Raw genomic sequence first — 24,529 nt, forward strand, 5'->3', positions numbered from 1 at the left:
TATTGAAATCAAAGTAAACCATTTAGATTTCTAACATTATTTCACTGTCTGAAGCATTGTTTTAAATTTCTACTTGTAAACAAACAAGAGGCTCCCAGGAGCCTGACCACAGATAGATGTCATCATGCTGAACACTTTTACCCTATATCAGATTTTGGCAAACCTAATGGTTTTGGAGATAAATGCGAAAAACTACAGTCTGACCCCTTTGTTCTATTTTTAGTAATGGCAGTCATGTTTTTTTGAAGGATCAAAAAAAAAATAAACATAACTTTTGTGCAAGACACCCCAAGGAACATTCAAACCAAGTTTGGTTCCAATTGGTCAAGTAGGGTCAGAGGAGAAGATTTTTGTAAGCAATAACATTAAAAGATTAAAATGAAAATTTGACCACAGACAGATCTCATCATGCTGAACACTTTCCACTGTGTCAGAATTTGGCTACACCTAAAGGTTTTTGAGATATATGCGAAAAACTACTGTCTGACCCCTGTCTTCTATTTTTAGTAATGGCAGCCATGTTTTTAGAAGATTCAAAAATCTAAACCCAACTTTTGTGCAAGATACCCTAAGGAACATATATGCAAAGTTTCATATAATTCTGCTCAGTAGTTTCAGGAAGATTTTTGAAAAATTGTTCAAGGATGACGACAGACAACAACGGACACCAAGTGATGGCAAATAAAAATTACAGCAACATGTACCAAATATTCACAAGTGTCAAGTTAGAAGCTCTAAAGAGCAAGATTAGCACACTGGAAACATTGTTCTCTTGCCTTTCAAATGCAATAACTCAAATAGAGGGGTGCTATTCAACTTGGACCCTATAATACTTTTGTCATAAGGATCACTTAATAAACTGAAAGTTTCAGGTGAGCTAAAAAATGGTTACACAAATGACTTACATGAAATAACGTTTCCAATAAGACTTCTCTCTTTTCTCGATACGACAGTTTTTATTGTTATTTAATGTTTATACAAGTCACTATAATTAAAAATTTACTTACTTACATCATTTTAATCTACTGTTTTCTTTTAAATTTCAATAATTTGAACAACCTTAAATCATGTTATGTACTATAACAAATATTGGACATACCTTCAAGTTTTGTTAAATGTTTATCAAATTCAGTTTCAAACTCCAAAGCTCTTTTAGCGCCACCTCTAACAACATTTTCTGCTGTTATATTTGTAAATTCTGGAAAATCCTTATGTCTCATGATTGCATTGGTCTCTTCAGTGTCTGGAGGCATCTCTGGTAACCTTAATGAGAGAAATATCAATAAATACACTGTTCACTATAAAATCAAAAATATGTTTCAACTTACTCATTACATAATATGAAGACAAAACAAATAAAACAATCTAAAACTTAATTTATTTAACAACTTGTAGAGTAATGAAAATGCCAAATTTTCCTACTAGCTGGTTTGAAACAGAATACCTAACTAAAACCAAAGTAAGTCTTGAAAGTAGTATCTTGGCAAAAATTCCAGGTTAAATTTAAAGTCTAGGTATTACTCCACATCTAGACCTGCTCTAACTTATGGTGATGCAGATAAAAATTGTTGCAATGCAGCATGCCCACTAATTTTTGGAATTTTGGGGTTCCTGCACCCCTTGAGCATTGAATGTTGGAGTATGATTTTTTTTAGGACACAAGTAATCAATTTTTTTTAATTATTATGGGGATGTTGTTAGGTGGTAAATTAGAATAGATGCTTTGTAACTGTAATTTGTAAATACATTTTGTAATGTTGTTTGGCACATGTTTGTCTATGCTTAATACAATGCATGTGAATAATGACGGAAGTTGGATAAAAAAACGAGATCAAAAGCATGCAATGAAATTACACAACATACTAATACTAATATTTCACTTTCAATTTTAATGCAATCTACACGTAATATTGTTCTCAGATGTTGAAACATTTTGGCAATGAACCAAAAGACCAGAAATTTAAAGATTAAAATAAAAACCAGAATATTGTACATACATTTTTATTGTCCATGAAAAATGTATTGCAGTACTTGAATGGGCATGCTGCAGTTTACTTGAATTTTCATATTTGGAGTAATGCACGTGACCAATAATGTACGAAGTCCTAAGGTTCTTTTCTATTGTCCCAATATTATGTCCAAAAACAATCATATTGGGTCAAGGATGGCTGTATTAGGCTGAGGACATGAAACTGGGCTAATATGGAAAAAACACATTCTATAAACTCCTAAATATTTACCAGTTGTGTAAAAAAGGCAAAAAAAATATTACTAGTATAATGTATATTGCTAGAAGTTCCAATTTTTAACAATTATAAACATTTAACAATTATATATCATTCTATATTTTCTGTATTGGGCCTGTCTGTCTACACCTGTGTAATTACCAATTTTCATTGGCTCTTTTCAATTTATATTGAATATGCAATTGTATACATATTTCAGACAACTGGCTTACAACGAATTATAATGTGATTACAAATATTGGCTCATTTTCTTAATGGAACACATGTTATTCAGAAGCATGTAATTACTAAGCAGTACAATTATACATGTATTCAAAATATTTTGGTGGGTTTTGTCTTTTTTCTACCATATTAATGTTGGTTACATTGTAATCACTTTTGTTAAAATTATGCCTGAAGTAAAACCAAAGTTGGCTGGCACAGTTTTGATGATTTCTTATACAAGTATAACCATGTGAAATATCAAGATAAAAGTATTGGAAAAGGGTAGATACAGTTCAACAAATTACTATAAGGTTGGGTATCACAGTTTAAGTTGTCTACGAAGAAAAAAATATCAACATTTCTGTAACAATTTCTAGTAATTGTAGATGAGTGTTTATCAAAGTTGCATTTAAACACCTATAACATCTGCCCTCCCTTTTTTTCGGTTGTTTTAAGTCAAATAACTTTGAATGAAAAAATAGAAAAAAATTTTTAAATAAGGCGTTAATTAAATGATACCTTGCATTATAATTAACATCTATGGAAACATGCTAAATAACAAATCAATAGAAACAACAGATCAAATTCGCTTCAAGGGCAACAATGACATGGAACTGAATAGTTGGCAATGCAATCATAATGGCATTGATAGTATAAGAAAAACTACCTAAACACCCTGAAAGACAATACGAATGTAAAAAAAAACAAGTACAATATGGAAGGACAAGTAGCAGTGGCTGCTCATCTACGCATTTGAGACAGGAAGCCACTACTGGCTAATCGTCCACATGGATCGTGACAGAAACGCATCATTTACATTAAAAATGTGGATATTGTAATCAATTAATTTTAATATACAAACACATGTATATACAAAATCATACAAATAAAAAATAAAAGTTATTAAATCGTATCTGATGTAAGCCTGAAGGGGCTCCCCATCCAAGAATACTCAATGAATTGTAGTCTAGGCAAAGCAGTGCATTCAACTATAGTGAGTACAGGGAATCAGTTTATGTAAACTCTGAGTTGTACCACGGCCTGTGAGAATAGGGATGAAAACTTTATTAAGGGATGACAAACACATCTTTAATAATATTATTGCCTACAGCACAATGTAGGATGTTGCAACATGTCTTTTTGCCTCCAGAGATACCCTGCATTTACGACAAATCTTCCGTAACAATTTTCCATGTCCTCTAAACATGGATGCTGCCATCTTGGAATAGACTGGTAATCGCTTGTCTATATGCTGAACGAAACAAGATAAGTAAGATAACCCAGTAAAAGGTGATCTGGTTTCTTATTTATTTCACCTTGGCTCTTGCTGTCGATATTCGGTAACAGACGTGAAAATCGGATTCCGGAAGTCGGTTTGTTGTTTTGACGTCATGGGCGGGGTGAAAACCCACAATGGCTGACATAATCATGTCATGCTGTATGACAGATACAGACAAACAGCAGAGGAACCGGAGTAAAATGATAGATAAGGCCCTGGCAAAAGAGAAGATTACATTCAGACGAACAATAAAAATTTTACTTCTTGGTGCTGGTGAGAGTGGTAAAAGTACATTTTTAAAGCAAATGAAAATAATCCATGGACAAGAGTTTGATGATGAAGCTGTTAAAGAATTTAAAACTGTGATTTATGGAAATATTGTGAAAGGTCTTCGTGTTCTTATCGATGCGAGGGATAAACTAAATATACCATGGGGCGAGGAAGGCACTTCCAGACATGGATCTTATGTATTTGGCTGTGAAAATGCTAACAAGCTTGATGAAGTTTCATTTCAAAACTATGTTGAACCAATGAAAGCATTATGGAAAGATTCAGGCATCCAACAAGCATATGACAGGCGACGAGAATTTCAACTGGTGTGTATTATATGCATATTTTTCAATATTTCCCTTTTTTACACTGCTTTCCCGAAATTAAAGGGAATCTTTTTGTAATGGACACATCTTTAGATAAATTCATTAGAAGGAAGAATTGTCTTGATTTTGGGAGTTATGGCCATAACCATTTCTTAGGTCCATAACAAGTATTTCATAGCATTAAATAACTCCAGTTAAACAGTGTTCTAGCATTCTTTCCCCTCCCCCGGGGTAAGTATAATTTTGTTGTAGGAAAGTTAATAATTATGTCCCACTTTCCCTTTGACAAGTAGAAAGCTTGAATTTTTTAATCAATCTGTTAAATTCAAGTGTGGGAAACTTATTATTTATTTAGAGTTTTCCTGAGGGAACCTGAATTTTTGAAAAATCTTAGAACACTGAGTTTGTGCATAGTTTTTGTGTGTTTTCAAACATTTAGTGTTTGTTCACACACCAGTTTGCTTACAGAATACATGTATGTTTTTAACTGCATAATAAATTGCATTACTGTTCATGTACATGTACATACATACATTTAATAGTCACTTTAGGAGCATGTGCTTTAAATACATGATTCAAAAAGTGCATCAGTCCAATGGACAAAATAAACAATATTGGGGTTGAACTGGAAGAAACTTGTTTTCCAGCCGTCCAGAGTTCCAACTTTGTTCCCAGAGCTTAAATGGGTAAAGAACCTTAACTTTTGTTTTAATTTAGCACCATTTTGGGACTGAAATACAAAAAGAAATTTGGAGTAAAGGCTGCTATGGTCAAGCATTTCCCGGGTTCATGATCAAGGGTCATGAAGTTTTGACAGCCCATGCCGGTCATTTTATCAAACTTTAGGAGACATTTGTGTCAGTCTTGCTCAGATCGAAAAACTTTTTGAAAAATAAACCAAACAAACTTGTTCATGTACATGTAGTTATTTTAAGATAAATATTAGAATTTGTGTTATTTCATCACATACTCTGTCTTTTAAAAAATATCTGAACGAGTGAACGAGTTCGGTTTCGACCACACATGGACGTTCCAACATATAAATTAAACAAAGTATTGTATCTTTCGGACTTTTTCATCACATCAGCAAACAGTCGAAAACTTTCGAGTGATGAAAAAAAGTTGATTATTTGTAAAAGAAGATCTCGAATACATTCTGTAAATTGATTTAAATGGGCCATTAGCTTCTGCACCATATGTGCTTTCATTACCTCTGAAAGATCGGCGGGAAAATGATCAATGGACATCTCAATCTTTTTCATAATAAATCAAGTAATAAATGTATGAAAATTGTCCAAGTCACTTCAACTAATTGATTTACGCAATGGGGCTGCACATGTACTGCAATTGTGCTGATCAACTGATCAGTTACGGATAAATCACAGTCGCAGTGGCTACACGTTGGCTAAAATTGATGTGCACCTGTCAATTTTTTTCCAATATACAATTAGGAGACAGGTAGACAGTACATTTATACACTAATAAAACCACACAGACTTAAATTTATAAGGGATGACAATTATTTATGTCTGATATTGGATAATGGTCGTCAGACTTTTGCAAAATTTGTCAGTCAGTGACCGACATTTTTTTACCGTTTCTGGATCCATGCTCACGATACTTGGTGATTTGGGCATGATAATCACCCTCAAACAACACAAAAAGTGAAGTGAAATCGCCCTTTCATTTTTAAACTTTGTCTGAGATTGGAACTGTATCTGTCACTTAGCGGTATTTTGACCAGAGTTACAAATGTATCTCTCTTCAAATAACAATTCAATTCAATGAAGTTTCAATTTTGATTTGTCAGCATTGAATTTTGAACATGGTATTGATACACTAATCATTATCATGACTAGATATTTGATCGGGATCATTATGGATGAAGTGGGACCAGGGAAAAGGCAGAGAAAAATCAAAATTCCAACAATAAATTTGCCTGAAATTTTCTAGCACAGTGCTGCTACATGTAAAAAATGCAAAATCAAAAGGTCATACACAGTGCTTTGTAAGAAGTTTTGCATTGCTTTTCATATATTAAATTTGCAGTTATAAATTTGCAAAGTGGTAGAGGTGAAGAAATTTAATTTCATGTACATGTATACATATATTTAATACAGTCAGTCTACAGACTGATTTCAATTTGTCCAACATGTTTAGTCACTTACACTGAAGAAGTAACATTTATTTCAATGAAAGAAAATAAGCATATACATTAAAAATGCTTGCTGATTGTGTGCATTTATGTAACATATATAACACATAATTTTAAAAAAAAAGCATTCATGAATGACGTGCCTATGCGTTCATTTCTCTCTGGTGTCTCTCTGAAAAAAAAGTCACTTCTCCCTGTTTTGTTTTTCTCAAGAAGCTTGAGCCCTGCACATAGGCATTCACTTCTTCCTGACCACCCCACTTTTGCCTGGTGTCTTTCTGAAAGATAAGTCACTTCTCCCTGTTTTTCTCAAGTAGCTTGAGCTTCGATTTCTTGAAAATGTCCACTATTTTCTGAAAGAACTGTGGACTGCAAAGTAAATCTTGTAACCCTGTAATTTCATGATCCAAATGCAAAGGAGGTGGTTGATTATAAAATAAAGACTACTAGACCAAAATTTAGTTAGTTCCAATACCCTACATATGGGCCAGTATTCTAGGATTCCACTTTCCTGTCACTTGGGACAAGTAGCATGTTGATAATTACGTTTCACTTTCCTGTTGGCAAGTAGAAAAGGAGAATTTTTTAAGGTCGCAAAGCTACATGTAATTGAGAATTTGAAATCTTCATTCAGAGTTTCTTGGAAAACTTAAATTCGGAAAATCCTAGAACATTGGTACCCATAAAAATTGGCCCTACAATGTACATGTATTTGAAAGATTTTTTGCCATTTTTAGCTCACCTGGCCAGAAGCCAAGTGAGCTTATGCCATCACTTGACTTGGGGTCTGTCGTCATGGACAAATTTTTAAAACTCTTCTCCTCTGATTTTATGATCTGTGAAAGTACGTGTACATGGCATCCATTACTGAAAATAGAACATAGGGGTCTGAAGGCATTTTTTTACAAATAACGCATAAAACATTGCCATTAGCAAAATTCTGGCCAAGGCTAATATTGTTCAGCATGAAGAGACATACCTGTGCCGAAATTTTCAAAATGATATGTCATCTGATGTAGGAGTTATGGTCCCTGAAAAGCATTTTACAGAATTCAATGAAATTTGGCATATTTGTTCCTTAGGGTATCTAATGACTGTTGGGATTTTTGATCCATGAAAAAGCATGACCACTGTTACTAAAAATAGAAAATACATGTAGAAGTCAGAAGGCAGGTTTTTGCAAATAACTCAAAAGTTGTTGCCTTTAGCAAATTTCTGGCAGGGTAATATTATTCAGCATCATGAGACGAACCTATGCTGAAATTTTCAAAACAATTCATCTTTTGATGTAGGAATTAAGGTCCCTGATACAAACTTTTACCATTTTTTTGCATGTACAACTTTGAAACTCTTCTTCACAAAAAACCATTGTACAGACTTCAATGAAAGTTGGCATACATGTATTTGTACCTTAGGCTGTCGCACGCAAATTGATTGTTGGAATTTTTTATTGGTGAAAAAAACATGGCTGCTGTTACTAAAAATGGAACATAGCGGTCAAAAGGCAGTTTTTTGCAATTAACTCGAGAATCGTTACCTTTAGCAAAATTCTTGCAGGGGTATATTATTCAACTTAATGAGATGGATTTGCACTGAAATGTTCAAATTAATTCGACAACTGATGTAGGAGTTACAACTCCTGAAGCATTTTTTGGGTTTCTTTCCCCACATGTATAATTTTGAAAATCATCTTCTTTCAAGATCTTTTGATTTTTGATCTGTTGAAAAACATGGCCACCATTGCTAAAAATAGAAGACAGGGGTCAGACAGTAGTTTTTCACATATATCTCCAAAATCATTAGGTTTAACCAAATTCTGACAGAGTGAAAGTGTTCAGCATGATGAGATCTATCTGCTGTCAAATTTTTGTTTTAATCCATTAAGCCATGTTGGAGTTATCACCCTTTTTCACCTTTTTTATTTTGCCATTTTTAATGTTATTTCTTTCAAAAATCTCCTCTGACACTCCTTGACCAGTTGGAACCAAACTTGGTATGAATGTTCCTACAGTAATCGTGCATAGAATTGATGTGGGAATTTTTGATCTGTCGAGAAAGATGTCTGCTGTTACTAAAAATAGAACATAGGGGTCAGACGGTAGTTTTTCACATATATATATTTGTAAAACCGTAATACCATTCAATGGCTAAATTGATCCTCATTATAAGGATACAAAAGTCTTCAGGGATAAAAGTTGTCAGAAGACTCCTTGTAAGAGTTATTGCTCTTGAAAGGGAAATAATGACTGGATTTTTTTACAGTTTGCAGCCAATTTCTTGAAAACTATGATATATAGAAAGGAACTTTCGGTTTCTGAAATGATCTTTATAATAAGTCCTATCAAAGTCTTCAGGAGTCAAAATTGTTGGACAACTCCTTCTTAAATTTATTGCCCTTGAAAGGCAAAATTCAACCAGGTAAGCTCCTGAGAACCTCTTGTTTTCTAGTTTATCTTTGCAGTATATACAATGTACATATAGACCATACATGTGAATGAGCAAAAACAAAATAACATGTACAATGTTTGTTTGTTTGTTTGTTGGGGTTTAACGTCCAAGCAGCAATATTTCAGCTATATTCAGACAATGAACATGAAATGGATGATAAAATGAACATGAAATGATAAAAAAAAGGATGGGTCACAAGGACAACAGGGTCGACAAATTTTGATTGCCACTAGAAAAAGGGGGGATGGGTAAGGTCGGGCAATTTAGCCTCCTGTGGCGGAGCGCAAAGGTTTCTACTCCTATCAAATACCACAGCAGGGTTCTTTAACGTGCGAGGAACGTGGCATCTTTCCCAACACGGTGCACCACTATGGTTTGCGGTCAGGTTTTCCGTATTATAGCCTGACAACCCCAGCATGTATCATGCCAGGGGTACCCCATTCCACCACCTGGGGCACACATCCCAGTTGCTCTGTGGGCAGAGCGCCTAACCCCCGGCTAGGTTTCTGAGCACTATTTAGTCGCCTTTTACGACAAGCTTAGCGCTGCTGCAGGCCTATTCTTTTAAACACCCAGACCTGCACGGGGACATGTACAATGTAAGAGTGGATTGATTTGACATATGGTACTCGTAAATATACCATACTTGACTTTATTTGCACACTAAGGTCTGTTTACATGATCAAAGTTTGTCATCAAATTTTTGTCAGAGTTGTTTTTTTTTTACATGAATAAAGTATTAATTGAAATCTGTCAAATGGAAAGGAAAGAAATCAAGCACCTGCTTTTTGGTTTCTATGGTCATTCTGAAAACTCATTTTGATTGGTCAAACTCCATTGAAGTCAGTTAAAGGAAGAATGGAGTTCTATTCCATCGTACAGTAATTTGTCAAAGTCCAACAAAGTTTTTTGTAGAAGTTTTTGATTCAGGTTTACACTGTCAACATCAAGATTTTATTAGAAAACTTGGATGTAAACAGGCTTTTAGGGTTGAACCAAGAAAAAATATTTGGGTTGGCCTCTGATTTTTCTTACTCAATTAAGAATGAAATGTATTATTGGTTTGGAAAAATTATTTAAATGTAATTTTTATGGTGGACATTACTAGTACATCTTCACTCCTCTATTAATCTATACAAACATGTAGTTTTATTATTCAGTCATATGTCAATGTGGTTGATACAAGTGTATATTAAGTCCTTCAGTTTTGACTTTTAAAAGACAAATTTTCCTTTCTACATGTAATAAAGCTTAATACACCTGTAAATGTAATAGGCATGTGGTATGCATATTGTTTGATGACATAGCATGTTTTATACTCTCATGTACCACAATATGACCTGCTATTGTTATTGTCCTAGATACACTATTACTCTAAGGTCTATACCTATGGCAGGTTATTTTAGTGAATATTGGACCATGAAAACCTTTGTATAAAACATCATTTAAATTCCTCTCACTAACCACATGTACAACAGTGAATTGTAATTTGAAGTTTTAACCATGATGATACATGTTTATTGTAATCAAGTCAATATCTGTAAAAATGGTAATTTCATTTACAAGTTAAAGGCCAATCCAAGGGAGGCTTTTGCTCCCTTATGTTTAGAAATTTAAATTAATTATATTGTAAAATTCCTTAGGACAGTCAGTGGACCCCAATATTCTTAATTTTTGGATCTGCCCCTGCATATTTTTGTCTCATCTGCAACAAAAGTATTGTGTTTCTGGTGTCATATGATACTTTGACCCCCGCAAATATTGATCCTGGGGTTAAAATATCATATGATACATACATGTATGTTTAGCATATCTTTATATATCATATGAAATATTGACCCCACGATTAATTCAACATAACCACCCTTATGATATTTTAACCACCCTAGAGGGGATTTAAATACCCTAACATGTGGTTAATTGATCGCAGCAGGGGGATAAAAATATCATTACAGAAGGGGTATATTTGTTGCAGCATGGAGATAAAAATATCATACCGGAATAAATTTATTGCTGCAGGGAGGTTAAAATATCATAACAGGGGGTTGAAATATCGCTGCAGGGGTTTTAAAGTCTCACAACAGGGATGTTAAAATATCGTAGCAGGGGTTATGAAAGATCTTACTTTATAAAATTTTCAATAGATCTATTTACAGGTTAATTTAACAACATACCCCTTCAAAGGACCCTTTAATCCCCTTTCCTTATTTACAAGTTTATTTTGCTTTGTGGGAACATACCTTATGAATACATCAAGCAATGAAAATATTAAGGTGCTGCAATTACAATGTTTCCATAGTGGTATTAATTAAATGTGGATCCTGAAATATTCGAAAGATCTTATGGAGACCATCAGTTCAAGACTATTATCAGAATATAATAGCATTAAAACCTATGATTTCTTAATTCTGTATACTTCTATTCCTCATACTTTGTTAAAGTACTGACTTTAAAACATTAAACATCATTATTTTACTAAAAAAAGATGGTACACCTAGATACAAATATATAGTTCTTGGTAGAGATTCTTCATACTTTGTAGAAATTAGAGATTCTTCATACTTTGTAAGAAATAATTCCAAATCATCTTCCAAATATAATGAAGAAGATGATGTTTTCAAAATGCTGGATTTTTTTATCCACAACATATGTATACAGGATGGTGGATGCATTTTTCAACAAATGGTAGGCATTTCAGTGGGAGCAAATTGTGCTTCTGTACTTGCTGACCTTTTCTTTCACTCTTATGAGGCTGACTTTATAGCTGATCTGATCGGAAAGAAAGAATATTGTTTAGCTACCAGGTAGATCCTTTAATCTCAGTTTCCGCTATATAGATGACGTATTATCTTTAAACAATCCTAATTTCGGGGATTTGATACATCGCATCTACCCCAAAGAACTTGAGATAAAGGATACTACAGACACTGTGAAGTCAGTCTCATATCTTGACCTACAATTAGAATTCGATGGTAAGGGAAAACTATTGACCAAACGTGATGATTTTTCATTCAGAATTGTCAACTTTCCTTTAATCTGTGGCAACAGCCCTTACGCACCTGTGTATGGAGTATTCATATCACAACTCGTACGTTATGCCAGAGCTTGCTGAAACTACACACCACACTTTTTGTATCATGCAAGACTTCTTACAATTAGGCTTCTGGAACAGGGTTATGTTGCTTCAAGATTGAAGTCATCACTACAAAAGTTTTATGGTTGTCATGTCATGAACTCGTGGATCGTGACGGTGTATCCATCAGCACCATGAAAACTGATTTGTTTAACATGTCATTGTTTTCCTTTCCTCTTTCATTTACCCCGGACTTGACTTTTTGTGAACAACTCAGCCGGTATTTCTAGGGAAGCAGAGGATGTTTACCTTACCAGTGTACCTGGTCCATGCTCCCAGTTTTTAGTGGAGTCCGAGTTACTCATTGGGTTTTTTCACTTTGTATGTATTATTTCAGTTACTTCATGTTCTTTGTTGTGTATGTCTATTTTCCATGTCTGGTTTTTGTACCTGGATTTCATTCTTTTGATTTCCGCTAGAACCTTGGTTCCTTTGATTACTCTTAAGTCTTCATTGAGTCAAAATTGTCTGTCAGTGACAGCTCCTTGAAAGACAAAAAAATTAACTAGGTAAGCAATTCCGACTTCTGGGAGTCTCTTGTTGTGATATTTTAACCCCCCAGATTTTCATGTACAATATACATGTATTTTATTCTCCCGGCTGTGATATTTCAACCTCCATGTTTTGATATTTTAACCTCCACTACTGCAGTAAGGTAACTGTTGCGATTAAATAGCCCCCTGTCATGATATTTAAACCCCCCTTCTGCAATATTTTAACCCCCTTGGTGTGATAAATTAACCCTCTGTTATGATATTTTAAACCCTTTGCTGCAATATTGCAACCTCCCTGCATTGGCTGCAATATTTTAACCTCCTTGGTATTTTTTGGCCCCCTGCTGTGAAATTTCAACACCCCTTTGTAATATTTTAACCCCTTTGTTTTATTCAACTTGCAGTAGGGGGGTTAAAATATCATACAGGGGTCAATGTTTCGCAGGGGTCAAAATATTGTATGATACCGGCATCAATGTTGGTGTCCACATTAAGATTTTGTGTTTCAAGTTTTCTGATTAGGTCAGTTTGATATGAACCACTTTTGCTAGGTCAATAATATTTGTAATGCAGTTAGGTACTGTAGCATTATTTCATCACAATTATGTATTCATTTAAGGCATATTTTCCTGCAGTCACAATATTCACATTGAAATTTCAAAATTAGAGGAAAAGCAGTATTTTCATGAAAAATAATGCTTCAGAAAAGGGGTCTATTTTATGAACTCAAAACAAAAGTGAAAGTAGAAAAATTCTATTTTTAGTTCGACCTGTCCTGGTGTACCAAAGTTTATGCCTTTTTCTTCTAAAATGGACCTAAAAATTATTTTTGACATTTCCTTAATTGAAAAAAAAATGGTCGAAACCTCGATTGAAACTCCTTGTCTATTTTTTTTGAAATCATGAAAATTTAAGGTATAGAAGCCTATGGGGCAAAGAATACAAGACTGAGATCATTAGCATTACTACATCACTGTTCCATATCAGTTTCATGCAGTCACTATCAAATATTGCATAACAGCAACCATATGAGACATGTCTTAATTGATTTATCTGTTGATTTTTTATATATTCTGCCCATCTGCCTGTCAGTAATTTGTTGCTCCCTTGTTTTTCATGTTTTTTTAATTAATACAGTAAATTATACTATAGTTCATTGCAATTGAGATACATGTATATATTAGTAACACATTTAGATGGGATTAAATTTTGTGGTTTTCAGTAGCTTAAACTTGACCATAGACCATCCACTCAGGACAGGATGAAAAAAGACATGTATTTTTTATTAAATCCAACTTCAATTTTATTTTATGTCAGTGCTTGTAGATATTGATTTGTTACAAATATTTATTGTTGTGAGTATTGCCAGTCTATATAGCTAAAAATAACTACGATGTACATGAATAAAGCAGAACAGATGAGGGTTTGATTCAAATTTGAAAAAAAAATATATTACTCATCTACTCAATACAAATGGCCTTTGCATGTCTGTGAATTAATTTTTGGTAACAGTTTTTTTTCTAAATGGATTAGGATAAATTTCAATCATTAAGAGTTTATGTTTCATGGAAAATTTGTTGCATAACTTCTGCTGTGTGATATCTCAAGTTCTAATTGATAAATGTGCTTGAAGTTTTGGTTTTATCTTAATCACAATTTGCACATGCATTGCATTAATACAACATTAATCAAGTTATAATTGTGATTTCTTTTTATCAATCAAACAAATTCCTACATGAGAAATATCATATTGAATTATATTGAATTTTTCTTTACTGTTATATGTTAAGATAATTTTTTTACTTTATTTCAGGGAGAATCTCTGAAGTATTTTGCTGACAATTTGGACAAAATTGGACAAAAGGTGAGACAATACTACATATATTGAGTAGCATGCATATATATGTTTCTACTCCAACTGTCCCATATTTAGTATGTAAAATGTTTGGAAGAAAAGAACATGTTATTTGGTCACTTGGTCATGTCAGCTACTTATCCATCAAACAATGGCAACATAACCAAGCCAAAATATTTAAAAAAAAAACCTGCTGAATTGTTAATAATAACTTATTAGGTCTAATTATGTTTATTTTGATATTCACAACATTTCTTTTGAAAATAATTTGTACAATTAATTCACTGATATTTATAATTATGGATTCATAGAGTGATGTTTCACCATTTGATAGTTTTATAGGGGTATATGCTATTTATTGGCTCACCTGGCTATATGAGCTTTTTCCATCACTTGACGTCCTTCATCATCTGTGATGTCAATGTTAAACATTTCATTTTTTTCAAACATCTCCTCTTGAATTACTTGACAGAATGAAATAAAATTTAGTCTGATTCTTCCACAGGTTTAATGACCTGCTTTGTCATGATGCGCCCCGATTCCCACAGGTTTAATGATTTGCTTTGTCATGATGCGTCCAGATTCCCACAGGTTTAATGATTTGCTTTGTCATGATGCGTCCAGATTCCCACAGGTTTAATGATTTGCTTTGTCATGATGCGTCCAGATTCCCACAGTTTAATGACCTGCTTTGTCATGCTGCGCCCAGATTCCCACAGGTTTAATGATTTGCTTTGTCATGCTGAGCTTGACCCTGTTTCTTCGTTATTGGTTCTGGCAGTGTTAATCTTAGTTTAGGAAAGCACATTTTGTTTCCATCTGCAAGCAGTGTGACTGCTTTAAAATGAGACTATCCTTTATAGAGTTTGTTAAAAAGCTGAAAAAAGAGGTGATGAGTTTAGGCTGCCCAAAAAAGTGCAATTTTTTTAGGAGTAGGGTTCAATTTTTGGCACCTCACCAAACTCAAGAGTTTATCTATAGTGCTTTATTTTGTCTGGAATCTAAATAAGAATGATGTCTCTCACCACAATTACTATGTCGACCCCTTGTATTAACTACTTCCGGTTTTAGGCCAACATTGTATATATCAATAATTTGATTGTCTTACATTGTTGTTTACATGTCTGTTGTATCTGTGTCTTGTCATTAAGTTCTTCGTTTGAGTTTAGATTGAAATTGTTGTATTACATGTTAAGAAATTGGAAAAGGAGAGTTCAGCTAAACATTAGGTAAGGAAAAATCATTGCTGCAAGGTGGAAATTATTAAATTTCTCGTTTGGCTTTTGTATTGTAAGGATATGAAATGTAACATTTATTATGGAGATGGAGTTTGTTATTCTCAGGGTTGAGGTAGTGTGTGGTTGATTTATTATATGAAATCAGCTTCAGTCTGAAATGAATTGTTTTTCTACTAATTATGATATAATTTTTCATCTATCTGGTACATGTATATCTACTTGAAAAATAATTTATGTTGATTTTTAAAGTTCCTAGGAGCTTATGTTGTATTGTCTATACTAATGACGTTAAATAAAGCTTTTTTATTAGTATTTTTGTATAAACAAATGGTTGATTTTTTATTCAGATTAGTTGCTTTAATGTTAAAGAATTTAACTGCCTATAGTGTTTATAGAAACATTCAGTTACAGGTACATTGGACATGTATGTCTATGAGAACATGTTTGTATAGAATCATTAAATGTCTCTCTATCCATATATTGTATGGTGGGCCATTTTTTGGAGTTTATAAAATTTTGGAAAAGAAGGCATACAAAAAAAATTTGCCATTTCTAATTTTGGTGGAAGCTAATTGTTGAACTTAATACTGAAGCCCATAATAAATATTTTGTGGAAATTATTTCGGCATTTTAGACAGGTGGCTTGAGACTGCTATGCTAATTAGCACCCTATGAAAATTGTCAACTAAAGGTATGGCATAGGACTTTCTTTTGCTTCTGTCATTTTAAACCACCTGGAAACTAAGTTTTTGGAGTATATAGGAATTACCCTGTATGTCTGTCCATCTGTTCAAGTTTCTTGTAAGCACAACTCCAAACTGCTCAAAAGATTGTGATGAAATTTTATAGGAAGGTTTTGCATCATATATAATATAGATGTGCACAAAGAAATATACCTGGTAGTTACTGTAAGAGCACTCAAAAGGGAGATACCCATTGTTAGGTTTTTACATCTTAAAATTTGTAAGTGCAACTTCTCCTAAACCTCTTAAAGTAAAGATTATCGATAAGACTTAATAGAAACGTTTGCAATCATATGTAGAAGCACATGTAGAAATATACATGTAGTAACTGTTGGAAGGCTCCAAAGTCAAATAATTTGTACTTCATACAGGTTAAACATTCAACTGCATTTGAAAAGAATGATATTCTTTGAAAGTCAAAGGGCCATAGTTTCTAATTTTTATTAAAAATTGTCAGTGTCAATCAATATCAAATAAATATACATACATGTACACCATTAATCATTCTAAGTTTCAATTTAAATGTTAAATCAGATGATACTGCTACATGGCTGTAATTATTACATCAAGGGTATATGAACATTCTTTCAGTTTTATCATTTTTATGTTTTAGGACTATCAGCCAACGAAGCTAGACATCCTTCATGCCAGAAAAGCTACCAAAGGAATCACTGAACATACAATTGACATTAACGGTGTGCCATTTCTGTTTGTGGATGTTGGAGGTCAAAGATCACAGCGGCAAAAATGGTTATGGTGTTTTGAGAATGTAACCTCTATTTTATTTATAGCATCATCTAGTGAATATGATCAGGTATTGTTGGAGGATAGAAAAACAAATAGATTACAAGAGTCATGTGACATCTTTGAAACAATTATCAACAATAGGACATTTGCCAATGTTTCAATCATTCTCTTTCTGAACAAATTTGACCTTTTGAAGGAAAAAGTGCCACGCGTTAGCATCAAAGACTACTTCCCTGACTTCAAAGGAAATCCATCAAACATAAATGATGTACAGGAATTTGAACTTAGTTTGTTTGATGAGTGTCGCAAGGAACGACAGAAGCCTTTATTTCATCATTTTACGACAGCTATAGATACAGAGAACATTAAGTTTGTCTTTCAAGCAGTGAAAGATACTATTTTACAGGAAAACCTCAGGTCTTTGATGTTACAATAGTCTGCTCAATATGACACCCAGTCCTTCTTGTTATACTTGGTCCATCATTACTCTGCTGAACATTTTAACATTAGAAAATTCTATCCTCTTTTTAAAGCTAAATGTTTTTTTTTTTTTTAACATTTCAAATGTCCAGAAACTAAAGTCGATAGTCTTTCAATTACTAATGTATCTACTTTTTACTCATTTTTATTATGGAAAAAACAACTGCCTTAATTGATAGCTCTCCAGTGTTAAGATTTTTAACTTTGACCTTTTTTTTTATTAAAAGAAGAAAAATGCTTATACTTGTATATAAAATTTAAGATTAAAGAGCCAGAAGATTTTTAGAGCCCATTAATACTTTTAGGTCATTATTTTGATGTCAGAGAGAGTATTTTTACCAACAAATTGAATTCTTAAGTTGTTTTTACTCTTTCACAGATTCACACAGTAAATCTATGAAATGTACAAGTAAATAAGATCATTCAAGTGTATACATACAATCTTAATATATTACTGGAATAATGTTTTGTTTAGATATTACTGATGAATTCAGGATACAGGTTGTTACTATTAGTGAGCAGTTTTTTTCCTGTAATTAACTTCCTTAATAACTTACCAACATGATATCTGAATGGTCAAGTGCTTTGTATAGTATTACATCATATCAGTTGTAATTAATGACAGTTTTAAAAAATAATTTCTTGTGTGTGATTTTAACATGCTCTTCTTATATATTTTCAGCATAGTTCATATGTCAAATTAGATACATGTGTTATTCAGTAAGCATGATTACTGATAAATGTAACGGTATCTCTCTGTTAATATGTAAGATCATTGGCATTAAAGGTACTATACAGTTTTAATTTCTATTCCTGTACAAACCACATTACTCTGTAAAGTACAAATATCTCTTTATAAAATGTTATATTATTAGACATGATCAGACTACTATAGACACATTGAACATTCATTATGTGGTTACTAAAACAATTTTTGGTTAATTTACATGTACATTTTGTTTTCTGTTTTTTTGTTGATAGTACAGTTCTTTTTCAACCTTTTTTATGAGAGAAGGGTCTTTAGGAATTATTTCTTTAATGGCAGTTTATCAGTGATTGAATTAAAGTTTGGTCTCTCACCAAAAATTCATATTTTTTTTAGAACAAAGTACATATATACATGTATGTGTTTAAAGTTTTAATGTTGAAAACAAATTTTTTTCTGCTTTTTGGCAACTACATGTATGATTTGGGCAAGTTTTTTTTACAATAGAGCGTACACTTTTTTATCTCCAAGAAAGAGAAGTAAAACTCTTTGAGATGAGCATTAATCTGTTTTTTTTCTATCATTCCCATCTCTTTTTAGAATAATATACAGTTTTGGAGCTCAGATATATTGACCAAGGCCTGAGGCCCAGATATCTCTTAAACATGATATTGCATGCATTGAACTGCCATGATTTTAAGAATTATTAGTTAGTGAATTCTTCTTGCTTTTACAAACAAGTATTTTGGTATGCACTGTATGTAGTCAAGTCAAGTACATTGTATAACCAGTTTTTTTGTATGAATTTGTTTTTGAATGTCTTTTGGAAAGTAGAATTTGGGGAAAACCTGTTAGATATTTGATCAATTAATAGTAGCTGTGATTCTGACAATTTTGCCACAGAAAACAATTTTAAAGATAAATAAATATACACAGCCGACTTCAGCAGTGCAATACCACTAAATATAGGTGTGTCAGAAATACATTGTCTAAATAATGGAAGCTATGAAATCTGACAAGATATGGCTTATTATTTGTATCAAAAAATGGGCTCCCACCGATATGTTTAAGTTCCCAGTATTGGACAATATTTGCTCATTGTATACAATGCTCCAGTAGGATATAGTTAGGTACAGTAGTTTATCTCATGTTTGGTGCTGGGATTTGTGTTAGGTTTTGTCCAGCTACATGTATACTGTTACTACTAATTTAGTACATGAAATAGGGGAAGTCATCATTACACCATGATTGCCAAATTGTACAGAACATTTTAATTTTTTTTTACTTATATACTTTTTATGCATGTTTGATGCCTCAAGTGCAATGATTTCATTCTTTGCATTATGTCTTCTCATAGTAAATCATTTTTCATTCCTATTGAAACAAATGCTGAAATTTTAGTGAATCACCCAGACATCAGCTGATAATTTTTATTTTCAATTTGACATGTACATGTAGTTTGACCTGAAAGTGATAGGAGAATAATCAATGTAATTTCACTCAATCTCCTTGATTTAAGTACATACAGTTTCTGAACAGGATGCTGGTTTCACTTAACATGTACATGTATTTGAATGCTTATATTACACTTCCTATTCTTTTAGACTAATATCACATGTACTCATCAAGATTTATTGTTGATAGAAATACATACTACTTGACTGACATAGACACATGGTTAAAACTACAAATTAAAGTACATCTTCAGAATAGCTCATTCTGCTTAAGTGAAAAATTAAAAAAACTGTATGACATGCATTATGGCCACAATAATTTGTTTGCTGGTTTGCCACCTTGAAAAGAAAGTAGATGGATAGGATTGGATACATTAGAAGACCTAAAACTTACAAAATGTGCTAATTATGATAAAAAAATAAGGATAAAATAAATCCAAGTACTACTTTACCTTTATTAAAAAAAACAGAAGTTACATGTACTACACCTGTTGTTTATTTTCAGGTCTTTCAACTCCACATACCTTTAAAGGAATTATTTCCTTACTAGTTCGGGTACTTGTAAATACATTTTTGAAGATACCCTAGATATTAAAGCAATGCTAGATTGTTACATTGTAGATATTGGTAGTGTAATGTAACAGTGTGCAGACTTAATCTGCTCCTTGTACATGTAATACATGTTTGTGTCAAGACTGGTGATCTATAATGCTGATATGATTGTTGTGATTTGAACTTTGATGAATTACATAATTTTTACATTGTGAATACTTGTACATGTTTTTATTTTAAGTGTGCAGTCTGCTTGGCATGAATGTACTGATATTTATCGAAATGGAATGTATGTGTGGATACATCTCCATTAAAAATCAAAATAGTGATTGTTATTGTTTATATATTTTATCAAGCCTTATTGTACGAGTCTGTACTTACGTTAGTTCAAATTAGATTTGCTTCCAGAAGGCCATTACTATTTGTTGTCTGGTTCTCAGGGTCTTTGGTGTGTATTGTGGTACAAATTCTGTGAGCAAGTAATTTGCATGAAAATGAATTCTTAATAATTTTTTAATGAATACCTTCCATACAATTTTTTTTTTTTTTTTTTTTTTTTTATACCAAAGTTGACCTTTTGAACCAAACATTAAGATTTATGTGGCCTTTAAGTTTATGGATCAGTTACTTTCATTGCAGTATTACAGAAATGTATCATAGAAAGTTAATGTCAACAAAACATTTTTATTTACTGTTTCATTTATCAGCTTCTTCATTATAATTTCTTTTTAGGACTGAAATTAAAATGATAGATGTACATTTATTTTAAGTCTTCCAGCTAGGGAAAGAGGACAGATGGACTCAAATGAAGTGAAAAAAAAAATTTTAGTGCTTTCAACCAGAAATAAAAGCATACTTATCATATTTTTGGTTTCAGAATCATTGATAATGATAATAATTAACCATTTCTTAAATTGTAAAAGCATTTTGATTTAGATAAAACTGTATAAGGGAAATAAGAATGAATTGTTCATATTACTAGGAACGAAATTTCTCTCTTCATTTTCCGTCTAATAGACTAGGACAGAATGACACATCAAAAAGGAAGAAGAGTTGCTTCACCCCCTCCTTTTTTTACTAGTTGTGATGCTTTTATGTGTACAGTTTTTAGATATAGATGTACTCCGTTTGTTGATATTTGAGATTTGTGGCAGGAATTTAGCAGAACTGACTTGGATTTTTTCCATGATCTGTAAAGCTGCTTGAACATAAATCGAGCTGTTATCATTTTGATGAAATACTTTCACTTAAGTTTGGTTCTGTCTAAAAACCAGGCCATTCATCATATCTCAGGATAATCAATGAAACTGTTCAAATACATTTGTTGCATCCTAAAAACAATGCTATGTTCATTTCCTTGGACCTTTTATATATCTTGAAATATTTTTTTGACTGGTTATAGTGAAAAAAATCAGGTGGGAAATTTTCCTGTGCTTTTCCATGGTAGAATGTAACAAAATTTTAAGTGTTGATATCTCCAGTGGGCAACTTTCATACTTTCATTTGGACTTACATTGTTTGAATATAGTTTCTATAAGGCCTACTGAAGGATTTCCAATAAAAAAAAAAATTGGTGAAAGAAATGCATGAAGCTTCTGCCTGGTTTTAAGGCAGAGCTGCGCTTAAAATCTTATCTGACATCAATTTTTGTTAAATATTTTACTTTTGGAATATTTTAGATTTATATATTACAAAAACATCTTTCAAAACAGTAAAGCATTCACATTTCAATGATATGTTTTAGTATGACAAAAGTATCAGTTGCATGGATTGATATTGACTTTAAATAATACGGGAACATCATTAACATTTAATACCACCAAATGAATGAAAGTGAATGTAATGTCAAACTAGCCGGAGATAAGATATATTGTCATTTTTACCATAATCATTTTATATACTATTTTTTTCTAATACTGGATATTCAATTGGTTGCTTTGTTTGACTGTTTGTTTTTAGGTAGTTCATTTTTTCTTCCAAAATTACATTTCCTTGGTTTCTACGCATTCAATTTGTTATTGTATTAAAATTTCTTTGTAGAATTAGGTAATGTATATTTTGTAGATCAGGTAATGGGATATTTATTTTCATATTTTATTTCTAATTGAGTGGTGCAATATACATGATTAGAAGAAAATCAAAATACCAACTTAGTGAATCTCCAAAATATATGTATTATATTTATGACAGACAGTTCTGAATGAGACCTTCTAAATTTATTATCCACATAAGGAATATTGTAAACAACTTATTATCTCATACTTCAATAAACAACATATTTTCAGTTTCGAAAAGAATAAACTGCCCTGTTGTATAATAAATGGTTTATCCAGGAATAATTTTTGTGCCATCTTATTTATTGTTTTTTTTAAACATATATAAATGCTCTATTCATTATTTTGGAGATTTCATTTTTATGATATTTTACAACTGAAATACACATAAAAATGCATTTTGAAAAAAAAATACCACCATAAATAAAATTATTTCATACTCATCAGGACACTTATTTTATGATTTGATTTAAAATCTGTACGAAAAATGTTCTTTAACAATCTTTAAACTTTCTAACCAATCAAAATCCCTAGTACATCTTGACCTGATCAGTTGAACTGAGTTTTGAAGCAACAAATGTTTTTTTTAATTTTTTTTGTATTTTTCTTCTTTTGATCTCATAACCATATTTTGCCATATGTAAACATGTAAATTTGTTGTTTCTATTTATTTTGAAGTTCTAGAATTCTACAATATCCATATTTTCAGTATAATAGAGAAGTATTATAACTATACATACAGGTACCGTACAAACTCAATAATGATCCTCCATATTTTATATCTTCAATCACACATATTTGAGGTAAATTTAATGTTATAATGTATAGAGCATTATTATAGTTGAATAATTTTTTGATAAGGTCCAAGATATATTTAACTTCTTCGATGATATCCAAAAAGCATTTGTTTTCACCTTGTGACTGGTCTGCAAATAAAAACTTGCAGATATTTAGAATTTGTGTTAGTTGCTAATGCTTTGTAATGTTCATTGCATTGATATTTCATTTTTAATTTGTTTTTTAAGGAAACATGAAGTAACACCGGTTTTCTAATTACCATTCCTTTTTTATCTGTTCCGTTTGTTGTCATTCTTTGTCAGATTATACATTTAAAATTGACCCATATTTGGAGTGTATGTAAAGTTATCATGGTTGCATTGTCCATGTTTTAACATTTGATGTAAACTGTAGGTGTTTTTAATGTTTTCTTTATATTTACTTCTGCAGAGTTTCTTTTTTAAATTTGCTGTTCAAAATGCAATATCATAATAATGATTAATTTTCTTTTATGAAGAGAACCAATTTTTTGACATTTTAAAGTGTAGTAGCATACTTGTATTTAGTAAAAATGCATTAAAATGAGATTTTCTGGTGAAATCTCTTAAGAAATTCAAAAGGCATCACTTAATATTCATCTCTGCAAGCAGGACAAAATATAAATGTGTTTTGGCAGGTAGTTTTAATTTGTGTCTACTTAACAGTCTAAGATATACTTGTGTGCAAATTCACATTCTTCTGTTCTCTTATTTTTCAACAAGAAATAAAATCTTAATGTAAAATTTATAAGAAGTCTATGATTGCTTAGTGTATCACTTCAAGCTTCTTTTATTTATTACATAATAGTCAACCAGGAATTTCATTTGTTAGATTCAGTTTATCATATATATACTCCATTCTCTTCTGATCCTATAAGGTTAAAAGTGACAGGTATTTGCTCTCTGCTACATCATAGACTAAATCACAGATCCATTCTCACGTCTATCCCCATGTGTTTAATGTGGATCATCTCTGACCATGTTTATATGGAACAATGTTTATGCTTTGTATACAGATATTTATATTTAACTGTGTAAAACATTTAAGGTTGTTCACTGCTGGAATCCTATATTGTCATTAAATAAATTGTTTTGTAAAGTATCCAAGTATCCTTGTTTTTTTTTTAATGAAAGTCCTGTTTAGGTTTGGAATAATGGCTAATTATTTGTTTTTTTAATGTGCATCTCTACCATTGACTTTGTGAAGCTTAATTGATTAAGGTAGTTCCTCTGCAAGTCAGTTTTCTACAAGGTAATAGTAACATCAGTCAATTCAAGATGAAACCATGAAAAATTCAGAGGTAAAATGAAGATACAAGGACTTGCATAT

The 24,529-nt window shown here is 32.1% G+C and overlaps 2 protein-coding genes across 2 annotated transcripts in view; one reads left to right on the forward strand and one right to left on the reverse strand.

Annotated features, from left to right (window-relative positions):
* The window catches only part of LOC148618705 (uncharacterized), a 55,579-nt gene extending 51,863 nt beyond the window's left edge, over window positions 1-3,716 (reverse strand). Inside the window, exons 1-2 of the mRNA XM_088577865.1 lie at window positions 3,560-3,716; window positions 1,100-1,263 (exon numbers count right to left, since the gene is read on the reverse strand). Of these exons, the coding sequence (XP_088433991.1) occupies window positions 1,100-1,263; window positions 3,560-3,669 (274 nt within the window). The 5' untranslated portion in view covers window positions 3,670-3,716. The remainder of the gene's footprint in view (window positions 1-1,099; window positions 1,264-3,559) is intronic.
* Window positions 3,717-3,838: 122 nt separating this feature from the next.
* On the forward strand, window positions 3,839-24,301 carry LOC148618706 (guanine nucleotide-binding protein subunit alpha-12-like). Its single transcript, XM_088577867.1, has 3 exons — window positions 3,839-4,325; window positions 14,369-14,419; window positions 17,005-24,301. The coding sequence occupies exons 1-3, from the start codon at window positions 3,864-3,866 to the stop codon at window positions 17,572-17,574; spliced, it is 1,083 nt and encodes a 360-aa protein (XP_088433993.1). The 5' UTR covers window positions 3,839-3,863; the 3' UTR covers window positions 17,575-24,301.
* Window positions 24,302-24,529: the final 228 nt, after the last annotated feature.

The sequence above is a fragment of the Perna viridis genome, chromosome 4, assembly GCF_037379345.1.
Source record: "Perna viridis isolate PV_CMFRI_1.1 ecotype Kerala chromosome 4, ASM3737934v1, whole genome shotgun sequence".
NCBI classification, from domain to species: Eukaryota; Metazoa; Mollusca; class Bivalvia; order Mytilida; family Mytilidae; genus Perna; species Perna viridis.